The sequence below is a fragment of the Meriones unguiculatus genome, chromosome 1 (assembly GCF_030254825.1).
Source record: "Meriones unguiculatus strain TT.TT164.6M chromosome 1, Bangor_MerUng_6.1, whole genome shotgun sequence".
Taxonomy (NCBI): domain Eukaryota; kingdom Metazoa; phylum Chordata; class Mammalia; order Rodentia; family Muridae; genus Meriones; species Meriones unguiculatus.
Genome location: NC_083349.1, coordinates 23,009,488 through 23,037,329, shown reverse-complemented (window position 1 = coordinate 23,037,329; position 27,842 = coordinate 23,009,488). Strand labels below are relative to the sequence as shown.

General features: G+C 53.4%; 4 protein-coding genes across 11 annotated transcripts; 1 reads left to right on the top strand and 3 right to left on the bottom strand.

Annotated features, from left to right (window-relative positions):
• Positions 1-280: 280 nt before the first annotated feature.
• Coro1b (coronin 1B) lies at positions 281-5,806 on the bottom strand. Of its 2 annotated transcripts, none has more exons than XM_021656213.2 (11): positions 5,674-5,806; positions 4,850-5,052; positions 4,389-4,511; positions 4,155-4,284; positions 3,760-3,941; positions 3,559-3,678; positions 2,896-3,000; positions 2,669-2,814; positions 1,806-1,863; positions 825-1,088; positions 281-718 (listed from the first exon to the last, which is right to left on the bottom strand). In XM_021656213.2, the coding sequence occupies exons 2-11, from the start codon at positions 5,048-5,050 to the stop codon at positions 593-595; spliced, it is 1,455 nt and encodes a 484-aa protein (XP_021511888.1). In that variant the 5' UTR covers positions 5,051-5,052; positions 5,674-5,806; the 3' UTR covers positions 281-592. The 2 variants fall into 2 exon arrangements, with proteins under 2 accessions (XP_021511888.1, XP_021511887.1); XM_021656212.2 differs by having other exon boundaries at positions 5,667-5,794.
• Positions 5,807-10,580: 4,774 nt separating this feature from the next.
• On the bottom strand, positions 10,581-12,188 carry Gpr152 (G protein-coupled receptor 152). The gene is made up of 2 exons (XM_021656193.1): positions 11,013-12,188; positions 10,581-10,964 (listed from the first exon to the last, which is right to left on the bottom strand). Exons 1-2 carry the CDS (start codon positions 12,186-12,188, stop codon positions 10,581-10,583), a joined length of 1,560 nt encoding a protein of 519 aa, XP_021511868.1.
• A 3,381-nt stretch (positions 12,189-15,569) lies between these two features.
• Positions 15,570-19,472, top strand: LOC110560371 (calcium-binding protein 4). Its single transcript, XM_021656235.2, has 6 exons — positions 15,570-15,923; positions 16,267-16,297; positions 16,380-16,523; positions 17,864-17,973; positions 18,606-18,753; positions 18,851-19,472. The coding sequence occupies exons 1-6, from the start codon at positions 15,570-15,572 to the stop codon at positions 18,877-18,879; spliced, it is 816 nt and encodes a 271-aa protein (XP_021511910.1). The 3' UTR covers positions 18,880-19,472.
• Positions 19,473-23,014: 3,542 nt separating this feature from the next.
• Positions 23,015-27,802, bottom strand: Tmem134 (transmembrane protein 134). 7 transcript variants are annotated; one of them, XM_060383714.1, is made up of 8 exons: positions 27,546-27,802; positions 26,609-26,673; positions 26,194-26,283; positions 25,997-26,073; positions 25,635-25,738; positions 23,630-23,674; positions 23,434-23,501; positions 23,015-23,337 (listed from the first exon to the last, which is right to left on the bottom strand). In XM_060383714.1, exons 1-7 carry the CDS (start codon positions 27,717-27,719, stop codon positions 23,457-23,459), a joined length of 600 nt encoding a protein of 199 aa, XP_060239697.1. In that variant the 5' UTR covers positions 27,720-27,802; the 3' UTR covers positions 23,015-23,337; positions 23,434-23,456. The 7 variants fall into 7 exon arrangements, with proteins under 7 accessions (XP_060239697.1, XP_021511904.1, XP_021511903.1 ...); XM_021656229.2 differs by having other exon boundaries at positions 23,448-23,501; XM_021656228.2 differs by having other exon boundaries at positions 23,015-23,372; positions 23,448-23,501; positions 27,546-27,801.
• Positions 27,803-27,842: the final 40 nt, after the last annotated feature.

The window sequence follows — 27,842 nt, the reverse complement described above, 5'->3', positions numbered from 1 at the left end:
AGCAGAGACTAAAGGTTCCTGGCTTGTGTGCACATGCCTGCGATATGGGGTGTGCAGAGGTCAGATACATCCCCTGTGGGTCCCAGGGATTGAATTCAGGCCATTAGGCTTGCTTGGCAGGTGTTTTTATCCACTAACATCTCACACACCTTCCTGGAGCCCTTTGGCCTGTTTCTCTCCACGTGGAACTCTGATATGCAGGGCTATTTTCCGTGTCAGACTTGCAGTTTCCCTTCCTAGCACCCAGCCCTGACCTCCGAAGCAGCAGGTCAAACCTGGCTTTAGAAAGAACATTTTATTTGGAATGAAAATATAGAACCCATCTCTGCTGCTTTCTCTGGGGAGGGGGCAATGGGTTGGACAGGCTGGGGAGATGGTCCCTTAAAGTACGTGGGAGTTTGCCTTGGTACAAAAATCTTCCAAAAGCTAGGTGGTGCTTCTAACCTGGGCCCCAGGCTTTGGAGAAGTGCAAACTGGCCATGACCTGCCCCAGAGGCACTGAGCAGCAAACTGCCTGGTGTGACCTGGCTGCCGAAGCAAAGGTGAGAAGGGTGGAGGAGGAGGCAGTGTTGGGGGCAGGTCCCTGGAGGTCCTATGAATCCCCGTTTTCCATGCGGCCCAGCTGCTCCTCCAGGCGGCTGATACGCTCCCCCTGTTCCTTGACCAGCACCCGAAGTGTCCGAAGCTCCTGCATCACCTCTTCCAGCTTCCCGGATTCCTGCAAGGACATATGGAAGTCAGAGGCCATCAGCCATAACCCTCCCCTAGGGTAGAGGCCTGCGGCTCAGCCAATTGGACAGCACCCCCAAATGTAGGGCACGTACGCCAGCCCCAGCGAAGGTACCACTGGGAACATCAATAATTGCAGTCGCCGTGGCGGCTCCAGGGCGGCTGGAACTGGCAGGCCGGCTGTCGGACAGCACGTTGCGCCGGCTGACCTTCAGGTCCCGTTGTTTACTGGGCACGTAGGCTTCCCGTAGTGAGATGAGGATTGGATCGGCATCCTGCCCGCTCACCCAGTCCTCCGCCTCAAGAGCAGCCTCAGGTCCAGCTGTGTCAGGATACAGATCATCCTGGAAAAGGTCAGACTGCCCACCAGGTAGGGAGGTCAGAATCAGTTGTGGGTCCCTATAGGGGTCTCACATCTGGTCTTTGAGTGGCTGCATCCTCAACACTCTCCTGACTTGCACTCTTGTCAACCCATCCTTTAAATGCCTGATCCCCAAGAACCTCCAGAGCTCCAATCTCCCTTTTTACTTCCTTCTTGAATGTTTTCACTGAAGCCTTACCTGATCTTCCTGGCATAGCCCTGTGGCACCCTCTCCAACAAACCACAAGGGCAGCTGTGTGGCTCTGTGCAGTCCTGTGAGCCACAGCTGTGCCCCACAGACTGATTGTGACTTTTCTCCAGGACATGCCTGACACACTGAGTCTGTGAACAACAGCTGGAGGACAGTGGGAATGTGTTCTAGGCTCTGGCTGGGCATCTGAGGCCAAGCTGTATGTGGCCAGGCCCCTCCCCATAGGATTGACAGCCAGAGTGCCATCCCAGCCCTGCTGTTGGTCGTGCCTCATGGGTGGCCCTCTATCCCTGCTATCCTGCTCTTTAGTGTATGGTCTCTGTCACTGTAGGGCCTCAGCTCACCTTGTGTCACCCCTCCAACAATTCTCTAGAACTCAGGCCACCCCAGCATCTATCTGTACAGCCCATAGGCTTACAGCCATTCACCAGCCTCACCCAATGCCCTGGTGTGGCCCTTCTGCTAGGGAAGAGAGTGGGTGGACAGGGTCATCGGCAGCCTCACCTTTCTTGGCACAGTCATGACTATAGGCTCACATTTGCGCTCGTGCAGTTTGTAGAACCTGGAAAAGGGAGGGGAGCCATGGTGGAACCCCCTACAGCTCTCTAGTTTCTCTACAAGGTGACATCCCCACGAGCTGACCTGGGACCCCAAATACAGGTTGCCTTGTGCTCATGGCCTCCCTGTCTCAAGGGTTCCTATAGAGTGACCCTAGGCAACTTTGGGGTTGTTATTCTTTTTTTGTTGAGACACGGTCTCACTGTAGCCTTGGAAGTCTGAAACTCACTATGTAGACCAGCCTTGCTTCAAACTCGTAAGACCAGCCTGCCTCTGCAAGAAGCTAGGATTAAAGGCATGTGCTACTCCCTTTATTTTTTGAAACATGGTTTCATAAATCCCAGGCTGGCCTTGAACTCACTAAACTCACTATAGAGCTAAGAATGACCTTCAACTCGTGCTCCTCCCAGGTCACCTCCTGAGTGAATTACAAGCATGTGCCACAGCACTTGCTTCACAGTGCTGGAGTGGAACCCCGGGGTTTATGCTAGGCTGGCACTCTACCAACTGAGCCAGGGAGTGTCATTCACATCCCTCTCCTTTGATTTGTTTCTGCTTCAGACAGGGTCTTGTTCAGACTGACCCTGAACTTACTATGTAGACCAGGCTAGCCTCTGCACTTGTGGTCCTCATAACTCCCAAATGCTAGGATAACAGGTGTATGGCACCAAGCCCAGCTTAGCCTCCACAACCTAAGCTTTCACCTTGGATGCTGACAGCCTGGCCCCTGCTCAGTCTGACCACCTTGCAAGGCTGGGTCCTTGAGTAAACTCGGGCCTACAGACGGCTGCCTCAGAGGACCTTCTTACCGGGCAATTTCACACTTGCTGACCTCCAAGCCCCTCTTAGGCATGCTACCCATACCCCTCTGGGGTTCTTTGCTGGTGAATGTATTCAGGAAGTGGATGTAGGGGGGCTCATCGGTGATCTCAAAGTACCGGATGCTGGAGTCACCCTGTGGGAATAAGAGCTCTCAGCACTTGGCCAGGCCCTTCCCTGCCTTTCAGCTCCAGTCTGTTGCCCCACCCAGCCTTACCTTGCCACAGACATAGACCACGCTGGTGTCCGGGTCATAGAAGGGCAGGAGGGCCCCATTGCTTGAATCCAGCTCCTGCAGGGCCATGGGCTCCTCAAGGTTTTCCTAAGCACATGGGGCACAGTCAGGCCAAGTCAGAGTCTTCTCATCCCAAACACTACAGGACTGGCCTCAGCCAGTCTCACACACCAGTCAGCAGCACTTGCCAGCATGCTAACGGTTTTCTTCATTCCCAGACTTCTCCAGGCTTTAAGACTATTCCCAAACCAACAGACAAATGTTGAGAATGTCTGTCCACAGGAAGGCTGGGGCCAGGTGGTACAAGCCCAGGCCTCAAAGGGGCCCTCAAGTTCATCGTGCAGGAGTGCTCTGCTGGGGACAGAGTGTGGCAGGGCAAGGACCTGGGATTCCCAGGAGGAGCAGAATCAAGGACGTGGGAGGTACTGGGGGAGTGTCAGGGAGAGCCAGGGAGCTGGGCCAAGGAAGGGAGCGTCTGGCAAAATCCTGGATGTCTCAAGGGCCAGGCAGACAGATCAGCACGGGGAAGTCTACAGTGCTTAGCAGCTCAGCCTGACCTCATACTCCTCCTCAGCGAGGAGTATCCTAGGGTGAGGCCCAGGTCTCAACCCTGCCTGCCTGCCTCAGGCTTGCTCCATCACTCACTGGGTCCCAGAGAGCCAGCTGCCGCTCACTCATGCGGCTGAAACCGGTGGTGAACACCTTGCCGTCGGCCAGAAAGATGGCACGCATGGGCCGGGCCCCCTCGTGAGCCTTCTCCCGCTCCTGTAGGATAGACAGGTGGTCAGTATAGTTCAGATCGAGACCCTGAGTACATTGCCATCTTTGCCCTGTGGGGATACCTACTGCCACCAGGGTGCCCCGCCGGGGGTCAATGATGCGGATGCTCTTGTCCTTGCAGGCTGAGCAGAAGAGGCTGCCGTTGTGGTTCCAGCTCACGTTGTAGATGAGGTCAGGGTGCAGGCTGTCCAGACGGTAGAGCTCCTCTGCCGTGCCCACATTCCAGATAAGCACCATATTGTCACAACCTGGCAGGCAAGCGCTCATCAGCTCAGGCAGTCGGTGTTCGGGCCATCAGCCCACCAGACCCACTCTGCCCCTTCCTCTGCTACTGAACTGGGTCTCCATCTTTGTAAGCACCAGTTTCCCCAATCTGTTAGACTGGCCTGTGGGAGGATACACAACATTCCAGGATCACCCTGGAGAAGGGTTTCGAAGAAGGGCTGGGGAGCGGTGCAGACCTGCACTGAGAAGCACATTTCGGGCTGTGGGGTGCCAGGTGATGATGCCCACACGCTTGGTGTGCCCCTCGAGCACCACTACCGGCTCTGTCAGAGGGGAGGTCAGCCCATTCTCTGGAATCTGCCACACCTGCGGTAGGGAGCGGGAAGATGGGCTCAGGCCTGTGCTTGCCCCTGCCGCCGGCGTCCTCCAGCCACACCCCGAGACCCTCATCTGTACAGTCCTATGCTCACCATGACAGTGCAGTCCTCTGATCCACTGGCAATGACTTCATCATTGTGGGGACACCAGTCAATGTCCAGAACAGGTCCCGTGTGCCCACACACTGTTGGGTAGGCCTTGTCAATGCGGCCCGTCTGTAGGCATGAAGGGCCATCAGAGAAGAACCAAAAGCCCTTGTCTCCATTCCTCCCAGCATCTGCGCCCATCCATGGTGCAAGAATGATGTGACTACCCTGGTTCCTGGTGGCCCAGCTGTGTCTCTGCTCCACCCAGCATAAGAGGAAATGCCTGCAGTCTCTTATCCAGACTCGGTAGCAATAAACACTTTTTCTACTTGCACCAATACCTGCTGGGCAGTAAATCTGGATTATGACTTGTCCAGCAGGAGCCACGGGCCAAGAAGTGGCTCTGCCCACAGGTGTGGCCGGTGTGTCCTCATTCCTCCTCTCCACCCTGACCCCCTGAGGCCCACCTTGCTTAGAGGGAGCACCATGAAGGCACCCCCGCCGCTGGCTTCCACAATCACCGCCAGGAACTTGGGGTTGACTGCGCAGAAGGTGCTGTCCCAGGTAACCCGGGACACTCGAATGTCCTCATAGCACTGATCATTCTTGACGGGCTGACCAAACACATGCCGGAATTTGCTCTGCCGAACCACTTTTCGGAAGGACATGTCTGCGGGGCAGAGACACCTGGATCAGCTGTGGCCCTCCAAAGAGACACACAGAGCGTGTCACCAGGGACCTGGTCACGATAACGCTGGAATTCTCAGTTTCCCCGTTTTTAGAATGAGTTCATAGGTGTAAACCAAGAGACTCTCCCCCCAAGCTCCTCCATGTTTCTGGGTGTGTGTGTGTGTGTTTGAAAGGAAAAGAGACAGAGCTTAGATCTTATGTAGGTCCCAGTTGGTTCCAAGCAGCTTTCCATGCCCAGAGTTTAGAGGCTGGGTGATGGGGAGAAGAGGCGGCAAAAGGGTTTTGTTCTTCCTACTAGGCCGCGGCTGAGTCCCAGGGAATGTGCAAAGAGCTGCAGGAAGTCCGGCTTAGGGGACCCTGGCAGAACAGGGATCGTAAGGATGTTGCCAGGTCCTCAAAGTGGCCTCGAAGCAGTGTCCGAGGTGAACCAGGAACCCGACTTCCAAAGATCCCTGGCCAGGAAGGGAGAGATGGGCAGCCGAAGGGGTTGGCACTGAGGGTGGGGCGCCGCGCTCTTCGGGCTCGCGCCCCCCACCCCAGACCCACGTCCGCGCCCCTAGTCCAGCCCAGCCGCTCTCACTGCTCACTGCTCACCGCTCACCGCTCGCCAGGGGCGCCGGGGACTGCGGCGGCGACCTCGGGCGGCTCCGGATCCCAGCCTCTGGGAAGCAGGAAGCGGGAATCAGGAAGTGACAGAGAGTGGGGTGGGGGCGGGGCAAGGTCACGCGCAGAAGGCGGGACATCGTGATGCCCGCCCACGGGGCAAGGCCTAGTCGCCAAGCCCTGGGCTGCTTGTTGAAAGGGACGGCCCTGGTTGGAGCCGCCCGTACAAACCTTAGGCGTCTCCTCGGGAGGGGCGAAGCCTGCCCTCTGATTTCCCTACCTAGTTCTACCCGATAGGATTCTCTCGCTCCGCCTCCAGCATTTACACGTGTTTTTGTTTTGTATTTGAGACATGATTTTACTGTGCACACTTGTTGGCCTGGAACTGGCAAAAGAACTCACAAAAATCTACCGGCGTTTGCCTCCCAAGTGCTGGGATTTTAAAGGCAAGTGCCACCACACCCAGCCGTAAGTGCGGGGGTTTTAAGGTTGGGAGCTCATGATGTCAGTTAACTATGGACATTGAAGAGGTGAAAGGCAATCTCATACATCCTGATGGACACCCGTGGTTCCTGCTTGGGCTTAGTAAAAATCAAAGTAGAAGATGTCCTATGGATCCCGCACAACTTCCTTTCTTTCCTCCATCTCATCAGAGCCCGGATTTGCCTCCTCAGATTTTGTCTCATCCTTGAGGACTTAGGTACCCCTGTTAGGACCCACAGTAGCAGTACTGTTCTTTCCTCTGTCTACCTTCCTGGTGATGTAGGAGGGTGTCTTTCCCAGAAAGAGAAGAGGTTAAAACGTGCTTTGTTTAGCCTGCATGAAGCCCCAGCTGTGTGTGGGAGGGTAGGTGGACTTGTGTCCCATCTCAGAGCTCAGCAGACTCTGGGAAGAAACAGGCCTAGAGAGGACAGGTGCTTGGTTGAGGCCTCCCATTTGTTATTTCCGAAGTCTTTGGATTTCTCACTCTTCACGAACCCTGGAGTCAGGCAGGCAGGAGTGTAGCTTGAGTTGGGTAGTAGGTGTTGCGTGGGAAGCTCACATCAGGCCAGTTGGCTACATTCCCCTATACTCCCACATCACCCCACTTCAAATAAAATCCACAGCCCCATGTTCCTCTCCCAGAATTCCCGCTGCCAACCACCCCAGGATCCCCACTACTGTCCTCTCTCAGCATGTGTCCCAGAGACACCAAACCTCCACTCCCACCTGAGGCTAGCACATTCTCTTCTCTTGGGAAGGCCTCATCCCTCAGTGACTCCAGGCATAGGCTCAAGTGTCACCTCCCCTGTGGGCCTCCCCTCCCCCCCACTCTCCCCTCTCACCCAGTCACTGGCTTTTCCTTGTTCCCATCAGTTGTTCCTAGTCCCAGATGCTACACTGTGTCATTATTTGGCACCCTGCCAGCAAATGAAAGACAGGGGCTCTGTCTTCTTACCCCCCTCGTCCCCAGCCCCCTGGCCTTCTGGTACCCAGAAGGAGACCCTACCCAGCACCCATCATGAAACCACTTCATGCTCGGTGAATGAATGAGCAGCAGTCCTGAACATAGAATTGCAAAATATTCATATTCACATTTCTCAGAACCAATATCTGGTTCCTCTGGGGCGGGGGGAACCCATAGGGATTTCACTTGGTGGAATAAGGAGTTTCCCAGAACCTAATCCCCTGCGGTGTGTTCCCTCCGCTGTGGACTGTTTTAGGTTTGAGGTCTCCTTTTCTGGCTCCGTCTTCTCTAACACAAACCTCTTCTGTGAGCCCTTAGGAAAACTCCTACTTATCCTGTAAATCCTTCTAGGGTACAGCTCTTCCTTCTGAGGTGGGGCTGGCTCCCTCCCTGAGAGATAGGGCTTGTGGGGTGGGCTATAGCTGGAGGCAGGAAAATTTTATTCTCTGATCTGCCTGACGTGTTGAAGAGGCTTTGGGACCCTGTCAGGAGAAGGGAGAGAGCCATGGCAGAGTACCCCAAGGGAGACAGAAGTTAAGGCTCAACCCTCAGACACTGTGAACTCCAGCAAATGGAGTGGGCAGGGGGAGATGAACCTTTTCTGTGGAGAAGACACCATGGTGGTGTAAGGAGCCTGAAAACTGGCCCCCAGGTTACTTGCCAGGAGGGCTCTGGCCTAGGCCTCATTTGGTCTCAGAGTCCCCACTAGCATATCAGATTAATGGCTACCAGTGATTGAAAACTTCTTCTCTACAAAAGGGCCAATCATTATAATACCCATTTTACAAACCCCAAGAAGAGCTTTGCTGAAGCACACACAGTAAACACGTGGTAGAGCTAGGGCCCAATAAGCCTTAGAGACACCCTGAGCCCTTATGTGTCTCTAAGATGGAAGGCTGGCCAGAAAACTCTCTGGTAAATGCCACTAAATATTTGTTAGATGTGTTAGATGAACTAATTAAATAAATACTTCAGAAATATCTCTCCTACTGGCTCTTTGGTGCCTGTGGTGGTTTAAATTAGACTGGCTTCCATAGACACAGATATATACATATGAATGCTTTGTCACCAAGGAGTGGAACTCTTTGACAGGATTAGAAGGATGAGGAGGTATGGCCTTGCTGGAGGAAGTGCGTCACCACTGGGGTAGTCTTTGAGGTTTCAAAAGCCCATGTGAGGCCTGGTTCATGTTTTCTGCCTGTGGATCAGGAAGTTGCTCTCAACTATTTCTCTAGCGCTATACCTGCCACCATTCTCCCCTCACAATGATCACGGATCAAGTATCTGAACCTAAGCAAGGCACCAATCAAATATTTTCTTTTATACGAGTTGCTTTGGTCATGGTGTCTCTCCACAGCAATAGGATAGTGACTAAGACAGACCCATTATAATGGCAGCCATTACCCTTTGAAACTGCCACTGCCACTCCGTGGCCTCCTCATGTGAACCTTATACTTGTAGCCACCAACAAGAGAGCATACATTATTTTGCTGTGCTGGTTTGTGAGCCCAGAGCCTTGAGAATTTTAGGCAAGCACCCTATTATTGAGCTGTATCCCCAGCCCTTTCTTTTCTTAAGATTTATTTTACTTACACACACACACACACACACACACACACACAGACATATCTGTCTGTGTGTGTGTATGTATATATGTGTGTATATATGTACAGGTACCTAGGGATATCAGAAGAGGGTAATGGGTCCCCTGGAGCTAGAGTTTCGTGTGTGTGTGTAAGTTGCCATATGTGGGTACTGAGAACCAACCTTGACCCTTTACAAGAATATCATTTGCTCTTAGCTGCTGAGCCATCTCTCCAGTCCCACTAGCCCTTGCGTTTTACACTCAGAGTCTCACTATGTAGCCCAGGCTGGCCTTGAGCGTATGAGACTCTTGCCTTGGCATCCTGAGTGCTAGGATTGCAGGAGTTGTGCCCAGCACATTACCCCCTTCTTACAGATCAGAAAATCGACCTTAAGAAGGAGTCTGCAACAATGCAGATCTGTCTGCACCCCACCAGCTGCCTGCACAGCCTTCCACCTCGTCTTTTTTCCCAGGAAAAAACGCTTCACATAAGCTGTCACTGCCATGGGAACCCGGGACTGAGGGCATTTCCTCATCAAAGGGAAAAGATGCTGGGGAAGGGAGAGAGACCTGCTCTGGAACACTAGAGGCTGGTGTGGGTGAAGAGGGGGTAACTGGAGAGCAGTGTGTGGGAGACAACTTCAGCACTTCCTGTTTTGTTTTGTTGTTCCCTTGCAGCATCTGCAGCTGGACAGGAAGAGCTGGCTCAGCCCTCTGACTTTGGGGCTTTTGCCCTTCCTGGGACCATGGTGCTCGGGGCTGCCTTTGGACAGCCTCCTGTCTGTGTCCTGGGGTTCAAATTCCAGCACGCTCTGCAGCTTACAGCTTTGTTAGATCCTGTCCAACCCTCCTCGGGGGCTGGCTTCACAGCAGGTGGCGTCAGTTCAGCTCTTGAATGGAGTCAGACCTTGAAGGTTTCTTGAGTCTCTCACCCTCAAGGCACCCTCAGAACGCCTGGTTGTTCTGAGATCAATCAGAGGATCTCAGGTGCTCCAGGCAGGTGGTGGCGCTGTCCTCCTGCCATCCAGGCCCAGCCCCTGGAAGGCTATTTTTGATGTCAGGACCTGCTCCAGAGCCTCACTGTGTGCCCGGCTCCTGCAGGTACCACACTCACTTTCGTATCTTCAAATGTCCCTCAAAGCAGAAGTGTGCCAGTTCACCAGACAAGAGTGTGGCAGGGCTGAGTTTGAATCCAGGCATGGCTTCTCCTGACTCTTGTCTAGATGTTTCTGGTTCTTGGTTGCACCTTACTAGGGAATCCCGTCCTAGGCTCTGTATGCTGGGGGCAGGTGAATGTCCTAGGCTCTGTATGCTGGGGGCAGCTTGGCTATGCTAGGCCAATTGGCTCCTGCTTGAATCTGTGGGCTCCTGGAAGCCTCCCTTCTCTATAAGGATGTTACTGTTTGATGCCCAAACCAGAAAACCAGAGAGGAATGAAGAAAGTGAAGGAAAGGTTAGAGGAAGATCAGATCAAGCCCAGAAAAAGTGGCGCTTGCTGTCTTCCTCTATTAGGATGGAGGTGATAAGGGGAAGAAGCACGGATCTGGAGGGACTAGAGGATAGAATCCAGCAGGACCATCCTCAGTCGCTCAAAGATGTTGGGTGGCTGTATGTGTTTGGGGTAGTAATGGAACAGCTTGGTGAGACCAGGCTGGAGACATTCACAGCCCCCTGCCTGGGACTTCTGGCTGACTGGTTTCACTTCCCCCTCAGCCCTCTTGGCAGGCTCAAGGGAATCAACGGGGGTTTTCGCTGCTGCATTTCTTCATTGTTCCCACCTCTGTTTCTTCATGTTCCCACCTCTCTGCCTAGCTGCTTCAGTGGCTCTCTCTGACTCTTCTACTACCCTGGTGGACCTGGGCTTCCCAGGCACTCAAGTAGGTCCTGCACTGGGGGCCTCATTTGGCTGGACACTGCTAGGCCTTTCTCCCTCAGGAACAACGGGTTTGTCCAGGTTTTCAGGGCCTCCAGGAATGGGATCTAGGGATGAGCTAGGGGAGTTTTCCTCACCAGGGTTAGAGGCTGACTCAGCCCCATAGGCAGGGATCTGGGCCTCGGTGCTTGACTGTGGCTGGGCCACAGGATCCAGCCCTGACTGGGTCAGGGAGTCCACTTGAGGCTGGACCATAGAATTTGAAGGTGGTTGGGATGACGGGTTCACTTGAGGTTGAGCCGCGGGATCCAACTGTGGCTGGGTCAGAGGGTTCACCTCAAGTTGAACTACAGTATCCAGAGGTGGCTGGATCAGGGAGTCTGCCTTAGGCTGGACCACAGAGTCTGACTGCGGCTGGACTGAGGGGCTCACCGCAGGCTGGACCACAGAGTCTGACTGCGGCTGGACTGTGGGGCTCACCGCAGGTTGGACCACAGAATCTGACCGCAGCTGGGCAGAGGGGTTCACCTGAGGCGGGATCACGGGGTCCAGCCTTGGCTGGCCTTCAGCTGTCAGTCCTGGCAGAGTCAAACCCTCAGAGGTCACCTGGGTCTGTGGCTCAGCTAGTGTGAAGCTACCAGGCTGTTCCTCACAGAGAGCAGCCGCAAAGGAGGAGAGCACAGCGCGCAGCAGGGCCCGGAGGTCAGCACTGGCTGCCAGGCATAGGAAGGGGCTCAGGCAGCTGTTGAGTAGGATCAGGTAGTCAGAATAGACCAGAGCTTCCCAGAGCAGGTACCCAGGGTAGACATCCCATAAGAAAGCCAGATAGAGCAACTGTGCCAGCTGGTAGGGCAGCCTCAGAACCACATAGGCTGAAAGAATGGTCTTGGCCACACGGGCAAAGCCGTGGCAGGCTGTGGGCCTAGGCTGACGCCCACAACAGGTCTTGCAAGTGGTGGCTTGGGTGAGGATGTGGCAGACCAGCAGCAAGAGGAAAGGCAGAAAGCCCCCCAAGATCTCAAGCATCCGAAGAGGCAGTTCCTCGCTGTCCCAGAAGTCCAGGCAGATGACCAAGTCATACCACCAGACAGCAGCTTCGGGGAAAACCAGCCAGGGCACACTGAAGAGTGTGGCCAGCACCCAGACCCCAGCGCACACCCAGAGGGGCAGGCGGGCTGGGCGGCGCCCTGCGTACCAGCGTGGGCACAGTGCCAGCAAGCAGCGGTCCAGGCTGAGGGCCGTCAGTAGGAAGAGGCCGGAGGAGTAGGATACACCCCACAGGAAGTAGTAGAAGCGGCAGGCGGCAGTGCCCAGTGGCCAGTGGCCTCCATGCTGGATCTCCAGGATTTGGAAAGTCGCCGCTGCCAGAAACAAGAAGTCAGAGAGGGCCAGGCTGAGCAGGAGCAGAGCCAGTCTCGTGCCAGCCCCGTGCCGGGCCTGTGAGCCAGCCAGCCATGCCATCAGCCCATTGGCTGGCAGTCCCAGGATCAGCAAGGCCACCAGGAAGACTGTGTCCCAGCTGCCCTGAGGGTAGTAGTCCTCATCATTGATCTCTGTGCGGGGACGGTGGCCAGCAGCGTCCAGGTTGGCTTCCATAGCAGTGTCCATTCTGGGTCCTCAGTGTAGTGCTGGACATGAACTGCCAGTCTGCCGAATCAACAAATGCATGACGGCTTGGTATGAGAGAGACGGTGCTGTGTGCCTTCAGGCCAGCCACTGCTCCTCTCTGGGCCAGTGTTACCTCCTTTTGATTAATTAGCCTGTGCCAGGCACTTTAATAGATAACCTCATGTGGTTCCCCTGCAATCAGTCTTACCAGTGAGGAGATGATCATTAACTCTGTGACTTGATGAAGATTACAGATGTGGTCAATATCTAGACCAAACTTAATACCATTTTGCCACATGGAATCCACATGTCCAAGTGGACTAACCCAAAGCTTTTAAAGTTCATTGGGGAGACTGTTAGATGTTGTCTTAAGACAGGGTTTTCCTGTGGAACCCTGGCTGGTCTGGTACTTGATGTGTAGACCAGGATAGCCTCAAACTTGAGGCACACCTTTTGTCTCAGCCTTTTAAAAAAAATGTATATTTATACAGTGTTCTGCCTACATGTGAGCATGCAATTCAGAAGAGGGTACCAGATCTCACTATGGATGGTTGTGAGCCACCATGTAGCTGCTGGGAACTGAACTCAGGACCTCTGGAAGAGCACAAGTGCTCTTCACCTCTGAGCCATCTCTCCAGCTCTTGTCTTAGCCTTTTAAATGCTGGGATTACTAACTTATACTGCCAGCTTCTCTCTCTCTGTGTGTGTGTTTTAAAATTTATTTATTTGGGGCCAGGCACAGTATCAAATGCCTTTAATCCCAGCACTTAGGAGGCACAGAAGCAGGTGAGTCTCTGAGTATAAGGCTAGCTTAGTCTACATGGAAATTTCCAGGCCAGCCAAGAGAACTAAATAGTGAGACTGTCTTAAAAAAGAAAAAAAAAGATTTATTATTTATGGGTATGAGTGTTTGCCTGCATACTTACATACATACATACATGCATACATACATGCATGCATGTATACATACATACATGCATGCATACATACATGCATGCATGTATACATACATACATTCATGCAAGCACTTTGTGTGTGTAGGTGCCAGTGTAGTCCAGAAAGGGGTGTTGAGCCCTTATGACTGGAGTTACATGGCAGCTGAGAGCTACCATGTAAGTATTGGAAACTGAACCTGGGTCCTCTGCAAGAGCAGCTCTTAACAGCTGAGCCATCTTATCTCTCCAGCCCTGATTTAAAAGTTTTGAAACAAAATCTCATGTAGCTCCACATGGCCTCAATCTCATTACAGAGCTGAGGATGGCCTTGAACTCCTGGCCTTCCAGTATCCATCTACCCTGCACTTGGATTACAGCCATGCACTACTATGGTCAGCTTATGCAGTATTGAGGATGGAACCCAAGGCCTCTTGCATGCCTGGCAAGCGTTCTACCAACTTAGCCACATCCCCTGACCCTCCTGCCTCTTGTTTCTTTGGGACAGGGTGTCACTATGTAGACCAGGCAGGCCCCACATTTGAGTGATCCTCCTGCCTCTGCTTCCCCAGTGCTGGGATTATAAGGAGTGCACCATCATGCCCGGCTTCAGTTCTACATCTTGTTTTAGGATAAGGTGCTATAGTGGAACATCTGTGTGCGTGGAGAGGTGGGGCTCTAACGCTGTGGGGGCTCCCACCTAGTGTTCCAGAAGACACGGTCTGAAAAGCACTTGACTGTAGTAATGCTGGTAATATCAGTACTTGGGAGACAGAGGCAGGGGAATTGACATAAATTCAAGGCCAGCCTACGCTACAGTTTTAAGACCTTCTCTCAAACAAAATAACAACAGCTGGTGCACACCTGACATTTCAACATTGGAGAAGTGGGGCAAGAGGGTTCAAGGCTAGATTTCTATACTTGGGAGTTTGGAGCTAGCCTGGGATGCATGAGACATTATCTCAGGAGAGAGAAAGAGAGAGGAAGAAAAGAAAGAAGAAAGCAAGCAAGCAAGCAAGAAAGAGAACCACTTGGTCTTCCCCTCACAAGATCCTGGCAGACTGGATTCTAAATGCATCCCAGGAGGGAAAGTGCCTTTAGTGCCCTCCCCAGGACACCAGGTGAGGGCTGAGCCTCCAGACCCTGGCAGGCTGTGGCTGGGCGGGCCCTGAGAGCGGTCTGTGGCTCCTCGGTGTCTTGCACTGCCACTTGTGTTCCCTTCCCGCACTTCTGAGTTTGGCAAAGGTAGCCTTGTTTGTCCCTGGAGCTACTATACAGAGGAGACAGTCACTCTGTAGGATGATGACAATGAGGTGGACAGGGGGCACCCAGGCGCGAGGCTCAAGTGCCTTCTGCTGTCCTGACTCTACTTCCCCCAACTGGTGAAGGAAAGAAAGAGTCCCTTTGAAGGAGGAGAGGGACCGGCTATGAGAACACATCTGGATCATGCCTGGAACCCGTGGTTGCGACCACCTCCCCACGGCTCTCCACCTCAGCCTCTTCCTTGGTGGAGTCTGCTCTATGAGCTCCAGCCCCTACGGTCTCAGAGCCTGGATGCCCCTCCCTTGGGGTCTATAGCACTGCCTGGCTTACCTGGGAGGTGCAGGCCAGGTAGAAGGAGCAGGGTGCTGCCTGCTTGTCCAAGGTCCAGCCACCAACCGGCCCCACGATGGAGGCTGCCGCATGGCACCCAGTGGCGATATGTCGGCAGACAGGCAGGAAACCCAAGATGAGGGGTCATTAATCATTCATGGGTCTGCTGTCCGGGAAACCCTAACCGTGGCCCCATAGGGCTAAGTCAGCAGCCAGGGCCCCCGATCCCAACAAGGTCAGACAATGGAGACCCTTTGCCAGGAGCTCCTCTGGCCCAGGGTGGCTGTGTCATTTCCCCTCTCCCCTGCCCCATGTCACCCCTCCATCAGCATGAAGGCCTCTGGTCTGGCCTCCTTTCTAAAGTTTCAGATGCCCTGCGCTCCAATTAGGATGTCACTCCATTGGAGACCCAAGGTGACAACTTTCAGCTTTTTCTAGTATGCCTCCTCCTGACTAAGGGGCCTTCACTTGTCTTTGCTACACTGACCTCAGCTATGTCACACTCTGGGCTGAGTGTTTAATTCTACAGCAGTGTGCCTTCCCACCCCCATTTCACAGATGTGGAAACTGAGACTCGGAAGGATGACTAGGCAAGAGATGGCTGAGGTTAAGTATGAGCTCACTGCCGCTGCTGTGCCCTGGCACTCCTCACCCATCAAGACCCATCTGGTGTGTGCAGGCCACCCTGGGGCAGAGGGCAAGGATTAGGCTGGCTGCCTGACTCGTTTACCCTAATCCCCCTCACTGTGGATCCCAGGTGATCCACTCAAGCCTGGGGGGCCGTAAGCAGCTTTCTGGGCCCTGAGAACCAAGGGCACTCCAGCAAGCTACATCGCTGAGTCCTGTTATCTTCTACATGGCGACAGAGCACGGTGCACAGCTGGCTCCTGGCCCCCAGAAGACCCCTGAAGTAGCTGTATCTCCCGGGAGTGCTGTGGAGGACCCCACCTTGACCAGGAGAAGGAGCAAGAAGGAGAAGCGGCTCTCAGGGTCCCAGAAGGCCAGTTCTGGGGAGCAGTCCTCTAGCCAGGGCTCTGAGGCCTCAGGAAGCGGCAAGAACCCCCCAAGGACCAGAGCAGGACAGGATGAGCCACCCTCAGCACCTGCCGGGCACACCTCTCACCGACATTCCCACCGGCATCGCTCTGACCCTCAGCAGGACGCTGCCCAAAGGACTTATGGGCCCCTGCTCAACCGCATCTTTGGAAAGGTCAGGGGGTGTAGGGGTGGGGGGTGAAGTCTAATTCTATTCAACTTTATCCCTTCCTGCTCCTACATGCCCAGGCCTCCTGCCTCTTGTACTCTAGACCAGGAGAGCCAGTGCAGGACAAGGTTGGCTTCAGGCCAGCTGGTGAGCACAGGCAGACCTCATAGCAGACATCTTGGAGAACTCATGTGAAGCTCCGAGAGCACGGGGAAAAGGCTGCTCTCCGCTCGTGGGGTCTGTAGGATTTCAACTGTCTTCAGCTGCTTTGGTGAGCCAGCCCTGCCCAGTGAGCACACTGGCAGAGGCTGGGGAGCCGTGGCAAACATGTCGGCTTACTCCCGTACAGGATCGTGAACTGGGCCCCGAGGAGCTGGAGGGTGAGTGTCCCTCACTGCTGCTAGGAGGTGGGAGGGGACCCCGGGTCTAGCCTCCTGGCCTGACTTCTGCTAATCCCTCCAGAGCTCCAGGCAGCCTTTGAGGAGTTTGACACCGACCAGGATGGCTACATCGGCTACCGGGAGCTAGGGGACTGCATGCGGACGCTGGGCTACATGCCCACGGAGATGGAGCTCCTAGAAGTGTCACAGCACGTGAAGATGCGCAGTCAGTGATGGAGCCCGGCTGGGTGATGGGGTTGGGAGCCAGCCTGGTTACCTGGAGGGTGGGTGGGCTATGGCCCTGCTATTTTTGCTTTTAGCTATTATGAGTGGGGGGTGGGATAGTATGTGTTTGGAGCCCAGAACACAACTGTCGGGAGTGAGTCCTTCTAGCATGTGGGTCCCAGGGATCTACTCAAACTCAGGTCACCAGGCTTGTGGCAAGCATGTTTATCCACTGAGCCATCTGCTGCTCTTGCTTCCTTATTGACAACAGTTTCCAAGATGAGCATGGGATTTGTCCTGGATGTGCACATCCTGGTTTGCTTTCTATTGCTGTGATAAATGCCGTGACCAAAAGCAAACTGGGGAGAAAAGGGTTAATTTTGTATTACATCTTATAACCCATCATCGAGGGAAGTCAGGGCAGGAACTCAAGGCAGGAACCTGGAGACAGGAACCAAAACAGAAACTGTGGAGAAATGCTGCTTCCTGGCTTCCTCCCCAAGCTCCTGTTCAGCTACCTTTCTTATACCTCCCTGGACCACCTTCCCAGGAGTTGTACCACCCACAGTGGAATAGGCTCTCCCACAGAAATCATTAATCCAGAGAATGTCCCACAGGCGTGACTATGGGCCAGTCTGATGGAGGCATTTCCTCAGTTGAAGTTCCATCTTCCTGGATGACCCTCTCTGATGTGAAGTTGACAAAAACAAACAAACGAAAACAAAACCAGAGCCAGGCATGGTAGCACATTCCTCTAATCCCGGCACTGGGGAGGCAGAGGCAGGAGGATCTCTGGGAGTTTGAGGCCATCCTGGTCTACGTAGTGAGCTCTGGGCCTGTCAGGACTGAATTGAGAAACTCCGCTTCAAACAACAACAAGGAAAGCACAATACCCATTCAGGGTCATGTACCTCTTTTCCCTCAAAGTTTTTATTGGACCATTGGAGTCTTAGGGGCCATTTAGAATTGAGGGGCTGATGACACAGCAGTGCTTTTAAAAGGTACTTGGTGTTTCCTACTCTGCTCTAGCCAGCCATAGCCTTGCTCCATAGAGCAGCTTCTTCCTGGGCCATCCCAGGATGAGAGCAGGAGGGTTGGTGAGCCACTCAAGGCCTCACACAGTAACAGGATTTGAACTTGGGGCTGCCTGCTCTGAAGCCACGTCTCTTTCTGGCCCACTGGGGCTTTGTGAAGATCAGGAGCATCCCTGATCGCCCAGTAGCCAAGAAACTCCTCTTTGAGGAAGGAGCATGACTTCAGAGCCCTGGTGGGAAGACAGAAGGGCATGGTATCCCTACTGAGCAGGCGCTCACTGAGGTGACGTTCTACCTGGGTCCACAGTGGGGGGCTTTGTGGATTTTGAAGAGTTTGTGGAGCTGATAAGCCCAAAGCTGAGGGAGGAGACAGCTCATATGCTGGGCGTACGAGAGCTACGGATCGCCTTCCGAGAGGTAAGGAGAACAAGTGGGTAGCAAGCATGGACCATGTCCTTCCTGGGAAATCTCAGCCTTCAGGAAGCCCAGAGAGGCAAGCCTAGGCTTGGGAACAGGTAGGGAGTGCTTGGCTGATTCCCAGTTAGGGTCTTTGAATCAGGGAAACCTCCCACCCTAGGAGACAGTATTGGTTCTTGAGGTTGGGGAGGTTTAGACAGCTGGTGGGGAACATCGGCGCCTCGCATCAGGCAGTGTTGAGAAGAACCAAGAACAGCATATAGTTCAGTTGGCAAAGGGCTAGTATGTACAAAGCCCTGGGCTCAATCCCCAGCACCAAACAAAACAAGGCATGGTGGAGCACAGCTGTAATGCAGGGCTTGGGAGGTGGAGAAGGAGCTCAAGGCTATATACTTCATTACATAGTGAGCCTGAGGCTAGCCTGGCCTGTGCCAGAGACACTGTCTCAGCCGTAAAAACCCACCAATTAAACTAGCTGAAGAGGGCTGAGCACGGTGGTCCAGCACTTGGGAGGCAGAGGCAAGAGAAGCTCTGTGAGTTCAAGGCCAGCCTGGGCAGGATGACAAGGTGAGACTCAGTGAGTCAAATATGGAGGCAACATGGGGTCAGAGCCCTGCTTGGACTCTCCACAGTTTGACAAGGACAGGGACGGGCGGATCACAGTGGCAGAGCTGAGGCAAGCAGCACCAGCTCTGCTGGGGGAGGCACTCGAAGGCACGGAGCTGGATGAGATGTTACAAGACATGGACCTCAACGGGGACGGCACCATAGACTTTGATGGTGAGTCACCCTTACAGACACCCCACCCAGGCCTCGAGCACCCTGAACCTCCAATCCCTGACCTGGATTGGCCTTTCCCTACCCATCTCCTCTGCAGAGTTTGTAATGATGCTATCTATTGGCTGAGGCACCTGCCGGGATAACCAACTGCCCCAGGGACCAAGAGACCAGCAGGACCTAGACTATCATACCCTTCCCCAGGGTGGGAGAGATTCCCCCCAACCCTAGGCTGCTTCCCTCCTGACCACACCCGACTCCAGTGGCTGCCTGTGCTGACTTCTCCTCCCACTTCCAGACTCTGAAGGGGTAAAAAAAAAAAAAAAAAAAATCAAAGCTGATTGCAGTTCTCACTGGAGAACAAGATTTGAATCTCTCCAGGCCCTGGAGAGGCAGGGATTTCCCCAGCGCTGGCTGCATTCATATAAATGAAGCACAGTGTGTTGGGGGGGAATTCCTAGGACATGGTAAATAAAGAGGGTGGCCCGCTCACTTCCCACTACTTATGTGTATAAAGGGTTGTTTTCGAAAAATGAACTTGGGCCTGGTAATGGCTTAGCAGGTTAAGGTTCTTACCAACAAGCCTAAACTAGATCCCTGAAATTCGGGTGGTGGAAGGAGAGAGCCAACTTCACAAAGCTGTTCCTTGGCATGTTAATGCTCTGTCCACCCACCCCAACCCCACTCCTGCCATGAATAAATAAATGAAAAGTGAACTTGAATCAGGGTGTGGTAGTACATGCTAGTAATCTCCATACAGGAGGCCTGGGCAAGAGGGGCAGGAGTTCCAACAACGAAAGAACCTACACAGAAGGGCTGATCTAAAGCTCAGTGTTGGTCCTAGGAGTGAGCCTGCAGCGAGGAACTCAGTCCTGGATTGAGGTTTGGAGGCCTGGGTTCTAACACTCACAAGGGACAGAGACCTGTTTGAGTCTGAGGGGGAAGGCATGAATCACCTACTTACATTCCAGAGTCTGGAAAGGGGGGGTCAAGAATGAGAAAGTGGCAGCATTGAGGATAGTCAGGGCCTTGTGTGGAAAAAAATTCTGCAGAGACAAAAATAGCACAAAAGGAAGAGACAGCTTGTATCTTTTCTGCAGTTGTCACAGAGAAGGAGATTTACTGATTAACTGTGGACTTCATTTAAGGTTAGCCTGGAAAATAACTGACCCAGAGTATACCATTCAATAGCCCAGCAGAGGGGGAAAGGAGGAAGATGAAGAATTCTGATTTAAACTAGGAGAAGGCTGGGGAAGAGGCAGAGAGAGGGAAATAAGCTTTTTGTTTTGTTTTTCGAGACAGGGTTTCTTGTATAGCTTGGCTGTCTTGGACTTGCTTCTGTAGACCAGGCTGGCCTCTGTCTCCCTGAGTACTGGGATTACAGGCATGTGCCCCCTTGGTGAAGGTTTGTTTTGAGACAGGGTTTCACCATGTAGCCCTGGCTGGCCTGGAACTCACAGAGACTCTCTTGCCTCTATCCCAACCCCCAAGTGCTGGGATTAAAGGTGTGTACCACCCACAGCCACTAAGGAAATCTTTGTGTCTCCAATCAGTATGTCTCAAGATGAAAAAAAAAAAATACTGCTTATAGTGTCTATTTAGAGTTGTGGACCCCAGTGTTCCTTGAGAAGTATGGCCAGTGTCATCTGGGTTAGATCAGCTAACCAACAGAAGGCAAGCCCTGGGCTGGAGTGGGACGTTTGGTATAGTGCCTGCCTAGCATTGGCTGTGCTGGGCTTGGATGCTAGCATCACTGAAAAAAGCAAAGAAAGAAAAGAGAGGGCCAGCAAAACAGCTCAGCAGGTTAAGGCATCAAGTCTGACTGAGTTCAGTCCCCGGCATCTACACGTGGAAGGAGAGAACTGACTCCCACAGCTGTCCTGATACACACACGTGGTGCTGCATGTGTGAATCTCCACTCCTGAATAAATAATGTAAATTTTTTTTCTGGTGTTTTGAGACAGGATTTCTCAGTGTAGCCATGGCTGCCTGGACTCACTTTGTAGACCAGGCTGGCCTCGAATTCACAGAGATCCGCCTGCCTCAGCCTCCCAAGTACTGGGATTAAAGGCGTGTGCTACCACGCCTTTAAGTCTGTCTTAAAAAAACAAAGCAAACACGATTATTGTTTGTAAGTGTAGGAGAGTGCCAGCCATGTTACATGTGTGGAGGGCAGAGGATAATTTGGGGGAGTCAGCTCTCTCCACAGTAGGATCAAGCTGTCAGGGTGTGAATAAGTGCTTTCATCCAATGAGCCATCTCTCCAGCTTTCTTCTCAGTGAACAGTTTTGTAATTTCCCTTTCCCTTCCTGTTTGTTCTTACTACGTTTACTGGACTATGACTGTGTGACTGCGCTGGTAATACACAATAGGGGCTTGGGTTTGGTCTTCCTCACTTTTTGGAGAGTTGGTTCAGCAGTTCTTGCAAAGGGTTTGATTTCCAGAGGCTCACCACCTCCTTGGGCACCAGGCATACATATGGTGTACAGACATACATGCAGACAAAACACTCACACACAAAATAATAAACAAAAAATTCAGTTTGGGGGCTGGGGGCATGAGGATGCCATAGCACATCTGTAGAGATCAGAAGACAGCCCCAGTTGGTCTTCACCTTTTGCTCTGGATAGGCAGAGCAAGGGGCTCTTGCTGACTTGGGACTTCAGACATCAGGCTTGTAATCTTCCAGGGAATCTCCTGTCTGCCTCCCATCTCTGTAGGAGCTGGGATAGCAGACATCAAGTACTGTGTCTAGCTTTGTGTGTGCTCGCGAGATTCCAACTCAGATCTTCACAATTGCATGGCAAGTACTTTATCCACTTCTCCATCTCCCAGTTTCCTCACTTTTCTATTTATCATCCCCCCCCCAACAGTGTTTTTCTGTATAGCCCTGGCTGTCCTAGAACTCCCTCTGTACACCAGGCTGGCTTTGAACTCAGAGATCTGTCTGTCTCTCCCTCCCAAGTGCTGGACTCAAAGGTGTGTGCCACCAGCACTGAACTTTTTTTTTTTTTTTAAATCACACTTGTGTGTTTGTGCTCAAGTGTTCCATGGGGCCATGTGTGGAGGTCAGGAAAGAGCTTGTGGGAATCTTCTCTTTCCATCCTGTGGGTCCCAGGGATTGAACTCAGGCTGTCAGGCTCGGCAAGTGCCTTGACCCCTGGAGCCATCTCACAGGACCTTTATGGGCTAGCTATATAGTCTTTGCCTTGGCTACTTGCAGACTGGCACGTTACTTACGGTGATCTGACTGGAGTCTGAGGGTGGAAGGTCTGGGTGGGCCAGAGACCAGGTGTCCACCCATTCAATAAAGGCCCAGGACTCTAAGGCGCCCAGCATCCTGTTGACTCTATATGGACACTCATGCTTTGGTCTGGAACACTCACTCAGCTGCTCTTTGGTGACCTGCAGAGGACATCAGCCTAGTTCCCCCTCCCCTTTTTTTTCTCTGAGTTTTTTATACTGGGCTTGGGTTGTGTTATCCTTGGTGAGTTTGGTCCCTACCTGTAAACTGGGGCCTTGGCCTTATCCTCTATGAAAATGGAGCTGAGGCAATGAGGATTCTAAGACTTGATTTAGGGGAAGTGCTCAGCACAGCTTATTGCATGGGAACTACTGTGAGCTCAGATTTCCTTAAAGATTCTGTTTTTTGTTTGTCTGTTTGTTTGTTTTAGTTTTTTTGCTTATGTTTCACAGACAATATTACTAGAAGCCCTGTTTTTGCAAAAATCTGAGATATGGTTTCAAACATTTGGTGGCCCTAAGTCTCCTTGTCACTGTGGTGCTCTGCTGAGAAGCTGTGCTCCCATGCCCTCTACTCCCTGTTCCTCCCAACCTCCGGGTCTAGGAAGTAGGGCAGTGGGTGGGTAGGGGCACTACTGTCTCCACATTTAGAGATGGCTATGACAGCCTAGGGCTCCAGAGCCAGGCTGGAACCAGGATACCAGTCTCTAAGCCACAGGCCTGTGGCACTGTCATGGCTCAGAGCCCCTGGCTGGGGCTACAAGGATCCTGTTACAGATGGGGGTGGGGTAGCTGAATCTCCTCAGGGCTGAAGGCAGGGAGGCTGGAACCACTTGTCCACCCAGCTTTGCCCTGGACATAAAGGTGACCTTGATCACCAGGTTGTCCTTGATGGCATGGGAGGCTGTGTAGCCCTCCACAATCCCCAGTGAGTCCGACACTAGACCTTTGTAGAAGGGGGTTGTGGTCATTAGTTCTCTGGCCCAGGCTTGGTAGGATAGAAAAGTGCAACCATCCTTGCTGGGATTAATTATCCTTTTATTAGCACAAAATTATACCAACCCAGGAGTCCAGAGCCCCGGAATAAGTTAAGGCACACATTAGATAAGGGGCAACATTTCCAGGCCGGCATGCCCCAAACTTCCTGAGCAAATGCGGAGGGGGCTAGTGGTTGGGAGGGCCTTTTCCTTCCAGGTGAAAGGAACAGAAACGGGCATATGTTGGAGGACCGCTCTGTGGACACGTGGCGGTGGCCTGAGGCCTTGGAGCGCTGCTATCCTACCGGCCAGGTGCTGCTCACTTCTCAAAGTAGGGCAGGTAGAAGAACTGGAAGCCCCGGCGGCCCTTGACAGCACAGTAGATGAAGATCACATGGTAGACTGTGGGGTGGTGTCTGTCAGTGGAAGGGCCCGGCCCCGCCCTGCCCGTGCCCCACCACACCTCATCACTCTCACCTCCCGGGACTAACAGCAGGACCCCTGGCACAAAGAAGATGGCACTGGCGACACCTGCGGTAGAAAGGAACCCGACAGTTCGGGACTGAAGCTCTCCCACCCCCGGAAAGGCCTCCCTCTCTCCTGGAAGGTAGCTCATTCGTGCTGGGAGTTGGGAGGATCCAGGCAGGAGGGGTGCTCACCTGGAGAGGGGGCCACCTCCAGTCCCACGCCGACCAGGATAAGCACTGCACACACATGGGGTTGTGGAGGGGAAGGACAGGAGGGGTGAGGGCAGGATCTTCCACGCCCAAATCCCAGCCAGGCATGAGGCATTTCCCACCTAAACTGATGTTCCCTGGGCAGAAAACCTCCCCAGGACGCTCACCAGGCTGTTTTCAGAGCAGGGTTCTTGGCAGGCCCTGGGAAACAGCTATGAAGTGGGAGTTTTTGCTGCTGTTTGGCGTGACCTTTCAGTTACTGGACAAACACTTATGGTACACCCTCAATCCCAGCACTCAGGAGGCAGAGACGGGCAGATTTCTCTGAGTTTGAGGCCAGCCTGGTCTACACAGTGAGCTCCAGGACAACCAGGGCTATAGTGAGAGATCCTGCTTTCCCCTGCCTTCCCCCCCCCCGCCATGGCAGATGAGGGACAGCAAGATGGCTCAGTGAGAAAAGATGCTTGCCACAAAGCCCTACTACTTGAGTTCAATCCCTTAGACTCAGATGGAGGAAGCAGAGAACTGACTCTTGCAAGTTAATCCTCTGAGCCCTCTTGGGCTGGGGCATGCATGCACCCTCCTTCCACCCCCCCACAAATAAATACATCATGTAATTAGAAAGGCAGATGGGTCCTTGCCTCATGTCCCTTCTTACTGGAGGGACCGACAAGATCCTAGCTAAGATCCATGGTCCGTGTGAAAGCTTGAAGTAGCTTCCTCAAGGGAGCATGGTAAGGATTCCTGGATACAGGAACACTGAAGCCAGGCCAGGATGGCAGGAGCAATGGACTTTTCTATACTTTATGTTCTAGAAAGAGCAACTCATAAGGGGCATTCTCACTTACTCCTTGCCCCTGGTTTAGGGCTGCAGGTCCTGCTCTCTTAGAGTGAACATCTTTTTCTAATTTGCTAGAGCCCATGGTGACTTTCTGGTGGTCCCAGGGCTTGGCAGTCATGGGTGTGGGTCTAAATCCCAGATCGTCTGCCTCCCAGCTGCAACCTGAGGAAGCCCCCCCTCCTGCCTGCGCGTGAGTCCTACTTCCAAAACCAGGGTGCTTCCAGTGCTTGCTTTGCTGAGTTGAGAGCTGGCAGTAGGTGTCACCAGTGCCTGGCCTGCAGCGGTGCTGGCAATTGGCAGCTATGTCCCCTGCGCTCGGATACCTAGAGGTGGAGATTGGACTTCTGCCCAGGAGACCTAGCTGGCTGGGGGCTTTGACCTTCCTGGAGAAGGACCAGAGGTGGACCTAGGGCAGCAGCCATGACTGGTCCTTCTTTCCGGCCCATTGTTGATCTCAACCCTGGATGATCTGGGTTTATGTCTCAGTTCCATAAGGAAGTCAGAAATATTCAGCTTTTGTGAAAGCTGCCTGTGGTGTCTACACCCCAGTTTCCCCCCTGAACAAGGTACGGTGGAGAAGGTCCTGGTTAGATCATAGACCACAGAAGCAGCAGCAGGCCTGATATGGGGCCTCGGGGACAGGAGTGTTCCGAGCACCTGGCCTGCCTCCAGGGATGTGGACCCTGCCTCTCATTTGCCACCTTGGTAAGGTCAGTAAGCAACACAATGAATGGAAATTGTTACTTCCCCATCCTCTAGTAGATTGAACAGGTTAAATTTAAAAAGAAAATAAACATCTGGGTGTGGTGGCGCAGCGGCACACACCTTTAACTCCAGCATTTAGGAGGCAGAGGCAGGATCTCTGAGTTTGAGGCCAGCCTGGTCTACAGAGCAAGTTATAGGACAGCCAGGGCTACACAGAGAAACACTGCCTCAAAACTCCAATAAATAAATAAAATAAAAAGAAAGAGTAATATGTGCACAGTGGTGTATAACTGTAATCCCAGGATATGGGAGGTAGGGGAAGGACGATCAGGTGTTCAAGGTCATACTTGAACATTGTCTGGGCTACCTGAGACTCTGTCTCAAAAACCTTAAAAGGGGATAGGGCACTGGAGAGAGAGCTCAGAGGTGAGGAGCATGTACCGTTCTTGCAGAGGACCCAGGCTTGGTTCCCAGCACCCACACAGTGCTTCCCAACCCTCTCCAACTCCAGGAGATCCGACTCCTTTTCCTGACTTCACTGGAGACTGCTCACACATGGTTCATATACATACACATAAAACAAAAGTTAATATATATATTAGCTTTAAAAAAGGCAACAATAATTTAAAAAGCACTGAGGCAGGTTCCATTTTCAGCCCTTGAGACTCTCTCTCAGAGGATCAGGGCCATGGGCTAATCCTCTCACAGTGCAGTTGCTCAGTTTTAACAGGGAGACCTGGAGCACTCAGGGGCTTCAGGGCCTGCCCATAGGAGGGAGGGTAAACAGCCCTCAGGACACTCACCTAGCCCCAGCAACAGAAGCAGGAAGGAGGCCAGCACTACCCGGCGGTTTTTCTGGATCAAAGGATGTTGGGTCCAGCTGGGTGGCAGGAGAGCCAGACAGAGGTTAAAGAGGTGACACAGGTGGGGAGCCAGGGCTGGCTGGCGGGCAGAAGCAGAAGGTGCTTGGAAGCTGAACCCCAAGTGAGGAGGCTCTCACCTGCAGCAGGCATTGTAGGAGCGCTGGGTGGTACTGCTGATGGTGCTGAAGGACCACTGGGAACTGCGGATAGACATGTGCCCAGAATCCCTGAAGGACGGGGAAGGGGAGGCAAGGAAGACAAGTTGAGATAAACGGAGGGTGTACGTAGGTTAACTCCTGTAGAATGGAGGGCCCCAAAGTTGAGAGTGGGGTGTGTGTTAGGAGGAATGGGAAAGGGAAGGTGGGGGCTGGTTAAACCGAGGGCCTGGGGTAAGGTGACCTGGCTGGGCAGGAGACACCATGAGAGACAGATGTATGTCCTCTAAGGACAGATGAATGAATGCATTGACATGGGGGGCTGGGTGCGTTCTTGCAGACAGGAGCCTGAGAGGTGGAGCTTGGGGTGCAGGGCGGGTCCCCACCTGGCCCTGACCTGGTGCTGACTCCCCCTTCGGGCTCTGGAGAGGCCTGGGCTCCGTCCTCATCATTTTCCAGGTTCTGTCTCAAAACACAGGTTTCAGAGAGGTTGCTGGATTTGGGTCTTTTCACTCCCCTCTAGGGAGAGGAGAAAAGCAACCAGACAGCTCCTGCCTGGCATGCCTGGCATGCCCGGCAGCTGCTCTCCTGGCTCTCCCTGCCCTCCCAGCGCAACCGGTTTGATGATTCAGAAATCAAAACCCAGGAAGTAGGTGGCTGTTGGGGGCTTTGGCACAAAAGCCCACAGGAGTGGGTGGAGGGCTCCCAGCATGGATCCCAGGAGCAGGTGACTATCTAAATGGGACCCTTGGGATTTTTCAGGGGCCCAACACAAAGGCTCTGGATTTGGCGTAGCAGAGCACAGGCTTCTCTTTACTATGTCCCAAAGAACTCTAGGGTTGGGGGAGGCTATCTGGGACAGTGAATTATGGTGTAGTTGGAGTCAAGAGAAGGGCAAACACATCATGTGTGGAGGACCTCCACTTCTAGGGTAATTCTCAAAACAGACGGGACGCAGAGTCTCCATAGGTCTTGTGGCCTGCGGCTCAAGGCATGCTGGAAGGACCAGCAAGGTCTGGTTCAGATACGAAGTCCTCCCCAAACTCCGAGGGGTGGTACTGGGGTGTCAATTTCCAGGATGGGCGTACTCTCCACTGTTACTGAGGTCTGAGTTCCTGGTCCGGGTTTGCGGCTCTCCAAAGCTGCAAGAGGCTCAAACTTGGAGCTCAGAGGGCAAAGACATAACTCTGGATGAGCAACACGTCTTGGGAGTGGGGGCGTTTCCCCGCTCCTCTGAGGTCTTTAGGCAGTCTCCAGAGTTGGGGTTCTCCGGGACACGGCCTGGGGTCCCGCCCTATCCCGGACAAGAGAGTGAGAGGAGCCGGGCCGTTCACCTGGTAGCGCAGCCGGGACTGCTTGTCTTCATCAGCCACCTCGAACCGGGCCCGGCGTTCGAAGTGCAGCGGCCCGAAGCGGGCGACCCCGCTGGACTCGGGCCCAGGCCCCGCGTCCTCCAGTGTCAGCTCGAAGGCGTCATCGATGCTGAACTGGGGCCGGGAGGCGCTCATGGCCCCCGCCCGCCTAGGCGCCCAGCGCCGCCGCCATCTGAGCCCGCTACGGCCCCGCCCACCAAACAGGTCCCGCCCCCGCAGGCCCCGCCCCGTCGCCCTGGGAGCAGAGTCCTGCCCTCT

Excerpts from the sequence above, each read along its gene's own strand:
- Gpr152 (XM_021656193.1), bottom strand. The coding sequence starts at position 12,188 with ATGGACACTGCTATGGAAGCCAACCTGGACGCTGCTGGCCACCGTCCC. Across the intron at positions 10,965-11,012 it reads ACTCTGTGGTCCAGCCTGCG|GCAGACTCCCTGATCCAGCC; the intron begins GTGAGCCCCTCA and ends GTCCAGCCTAAG.
- Coro1b (XM_021656213.2), bottom strand. The coding sequence starts at position 5,050 with ATGTCCTTCCGAAAAGTGGTTCGGCAGAGCAAATTCCGGCATGTGTTT. Across the intron at positions 4,512-4,849 it reads TGGTGCTCCCTCTAAGCAAG|ACGGGCCGCATTGACAAGGC; the intron begins GTGGGCCTCAGG and ends TCATGCCTACAG. Across the intron at positions 1,089-1,805 it reads TCATGACTGTGCCAAGAAAG|TCTGACCTTTTCCAGGATGA; the intron begins GTGAGGCTGCCG and ends CCTGGTGGGCAG.
- Tmem134 (XM_060383697.1), bottom strand. The coding sequence starts at position 27,719 with ATGAGCGCCTCCCGGCCCCAGTTCAGCATCGATGACGCCTTCGAGCTG. Across the intron at positions 26,674-27,545 it reads AGTCCCGGCTGCGCTACCAG|AACCTGGAAAATGATGAGGA; the intron begins GTGAACGGCCCG and ends GTTTTGAGACAG. Across the intron at positions 23,502-23,629 it reads GGAGGTGGCCCCCTCTCCAG|GTGTCGCCAGTGCCATCTTC; the intron begins GTGAGCACCCCT and ends TTTCTACCGCAG.
- LOC110560371 (XM_021656235.2), top strand. The coding sequence starts at position 15,570 with ATGGCGACAGAGCACGGTGCACAGCTGGCTCCTGGCCCCCAGAAGACC. Across the intron at positions 16,524-17,863 it reads ACAGCACGTGAAGATGCGCA|TGGGGGGCTTTGTGGATTTT; the intron begins GTCAGTGATGGA and ends CTGGGTCCACAG. Across the intron at positions 18,754-18,850 it reads CGGCACCATAGACTTTGATG|AGTTTGTAATGATGCTATCT; the intron begins GTGAGTCACCCT and ends TCTCCTCTGCAG.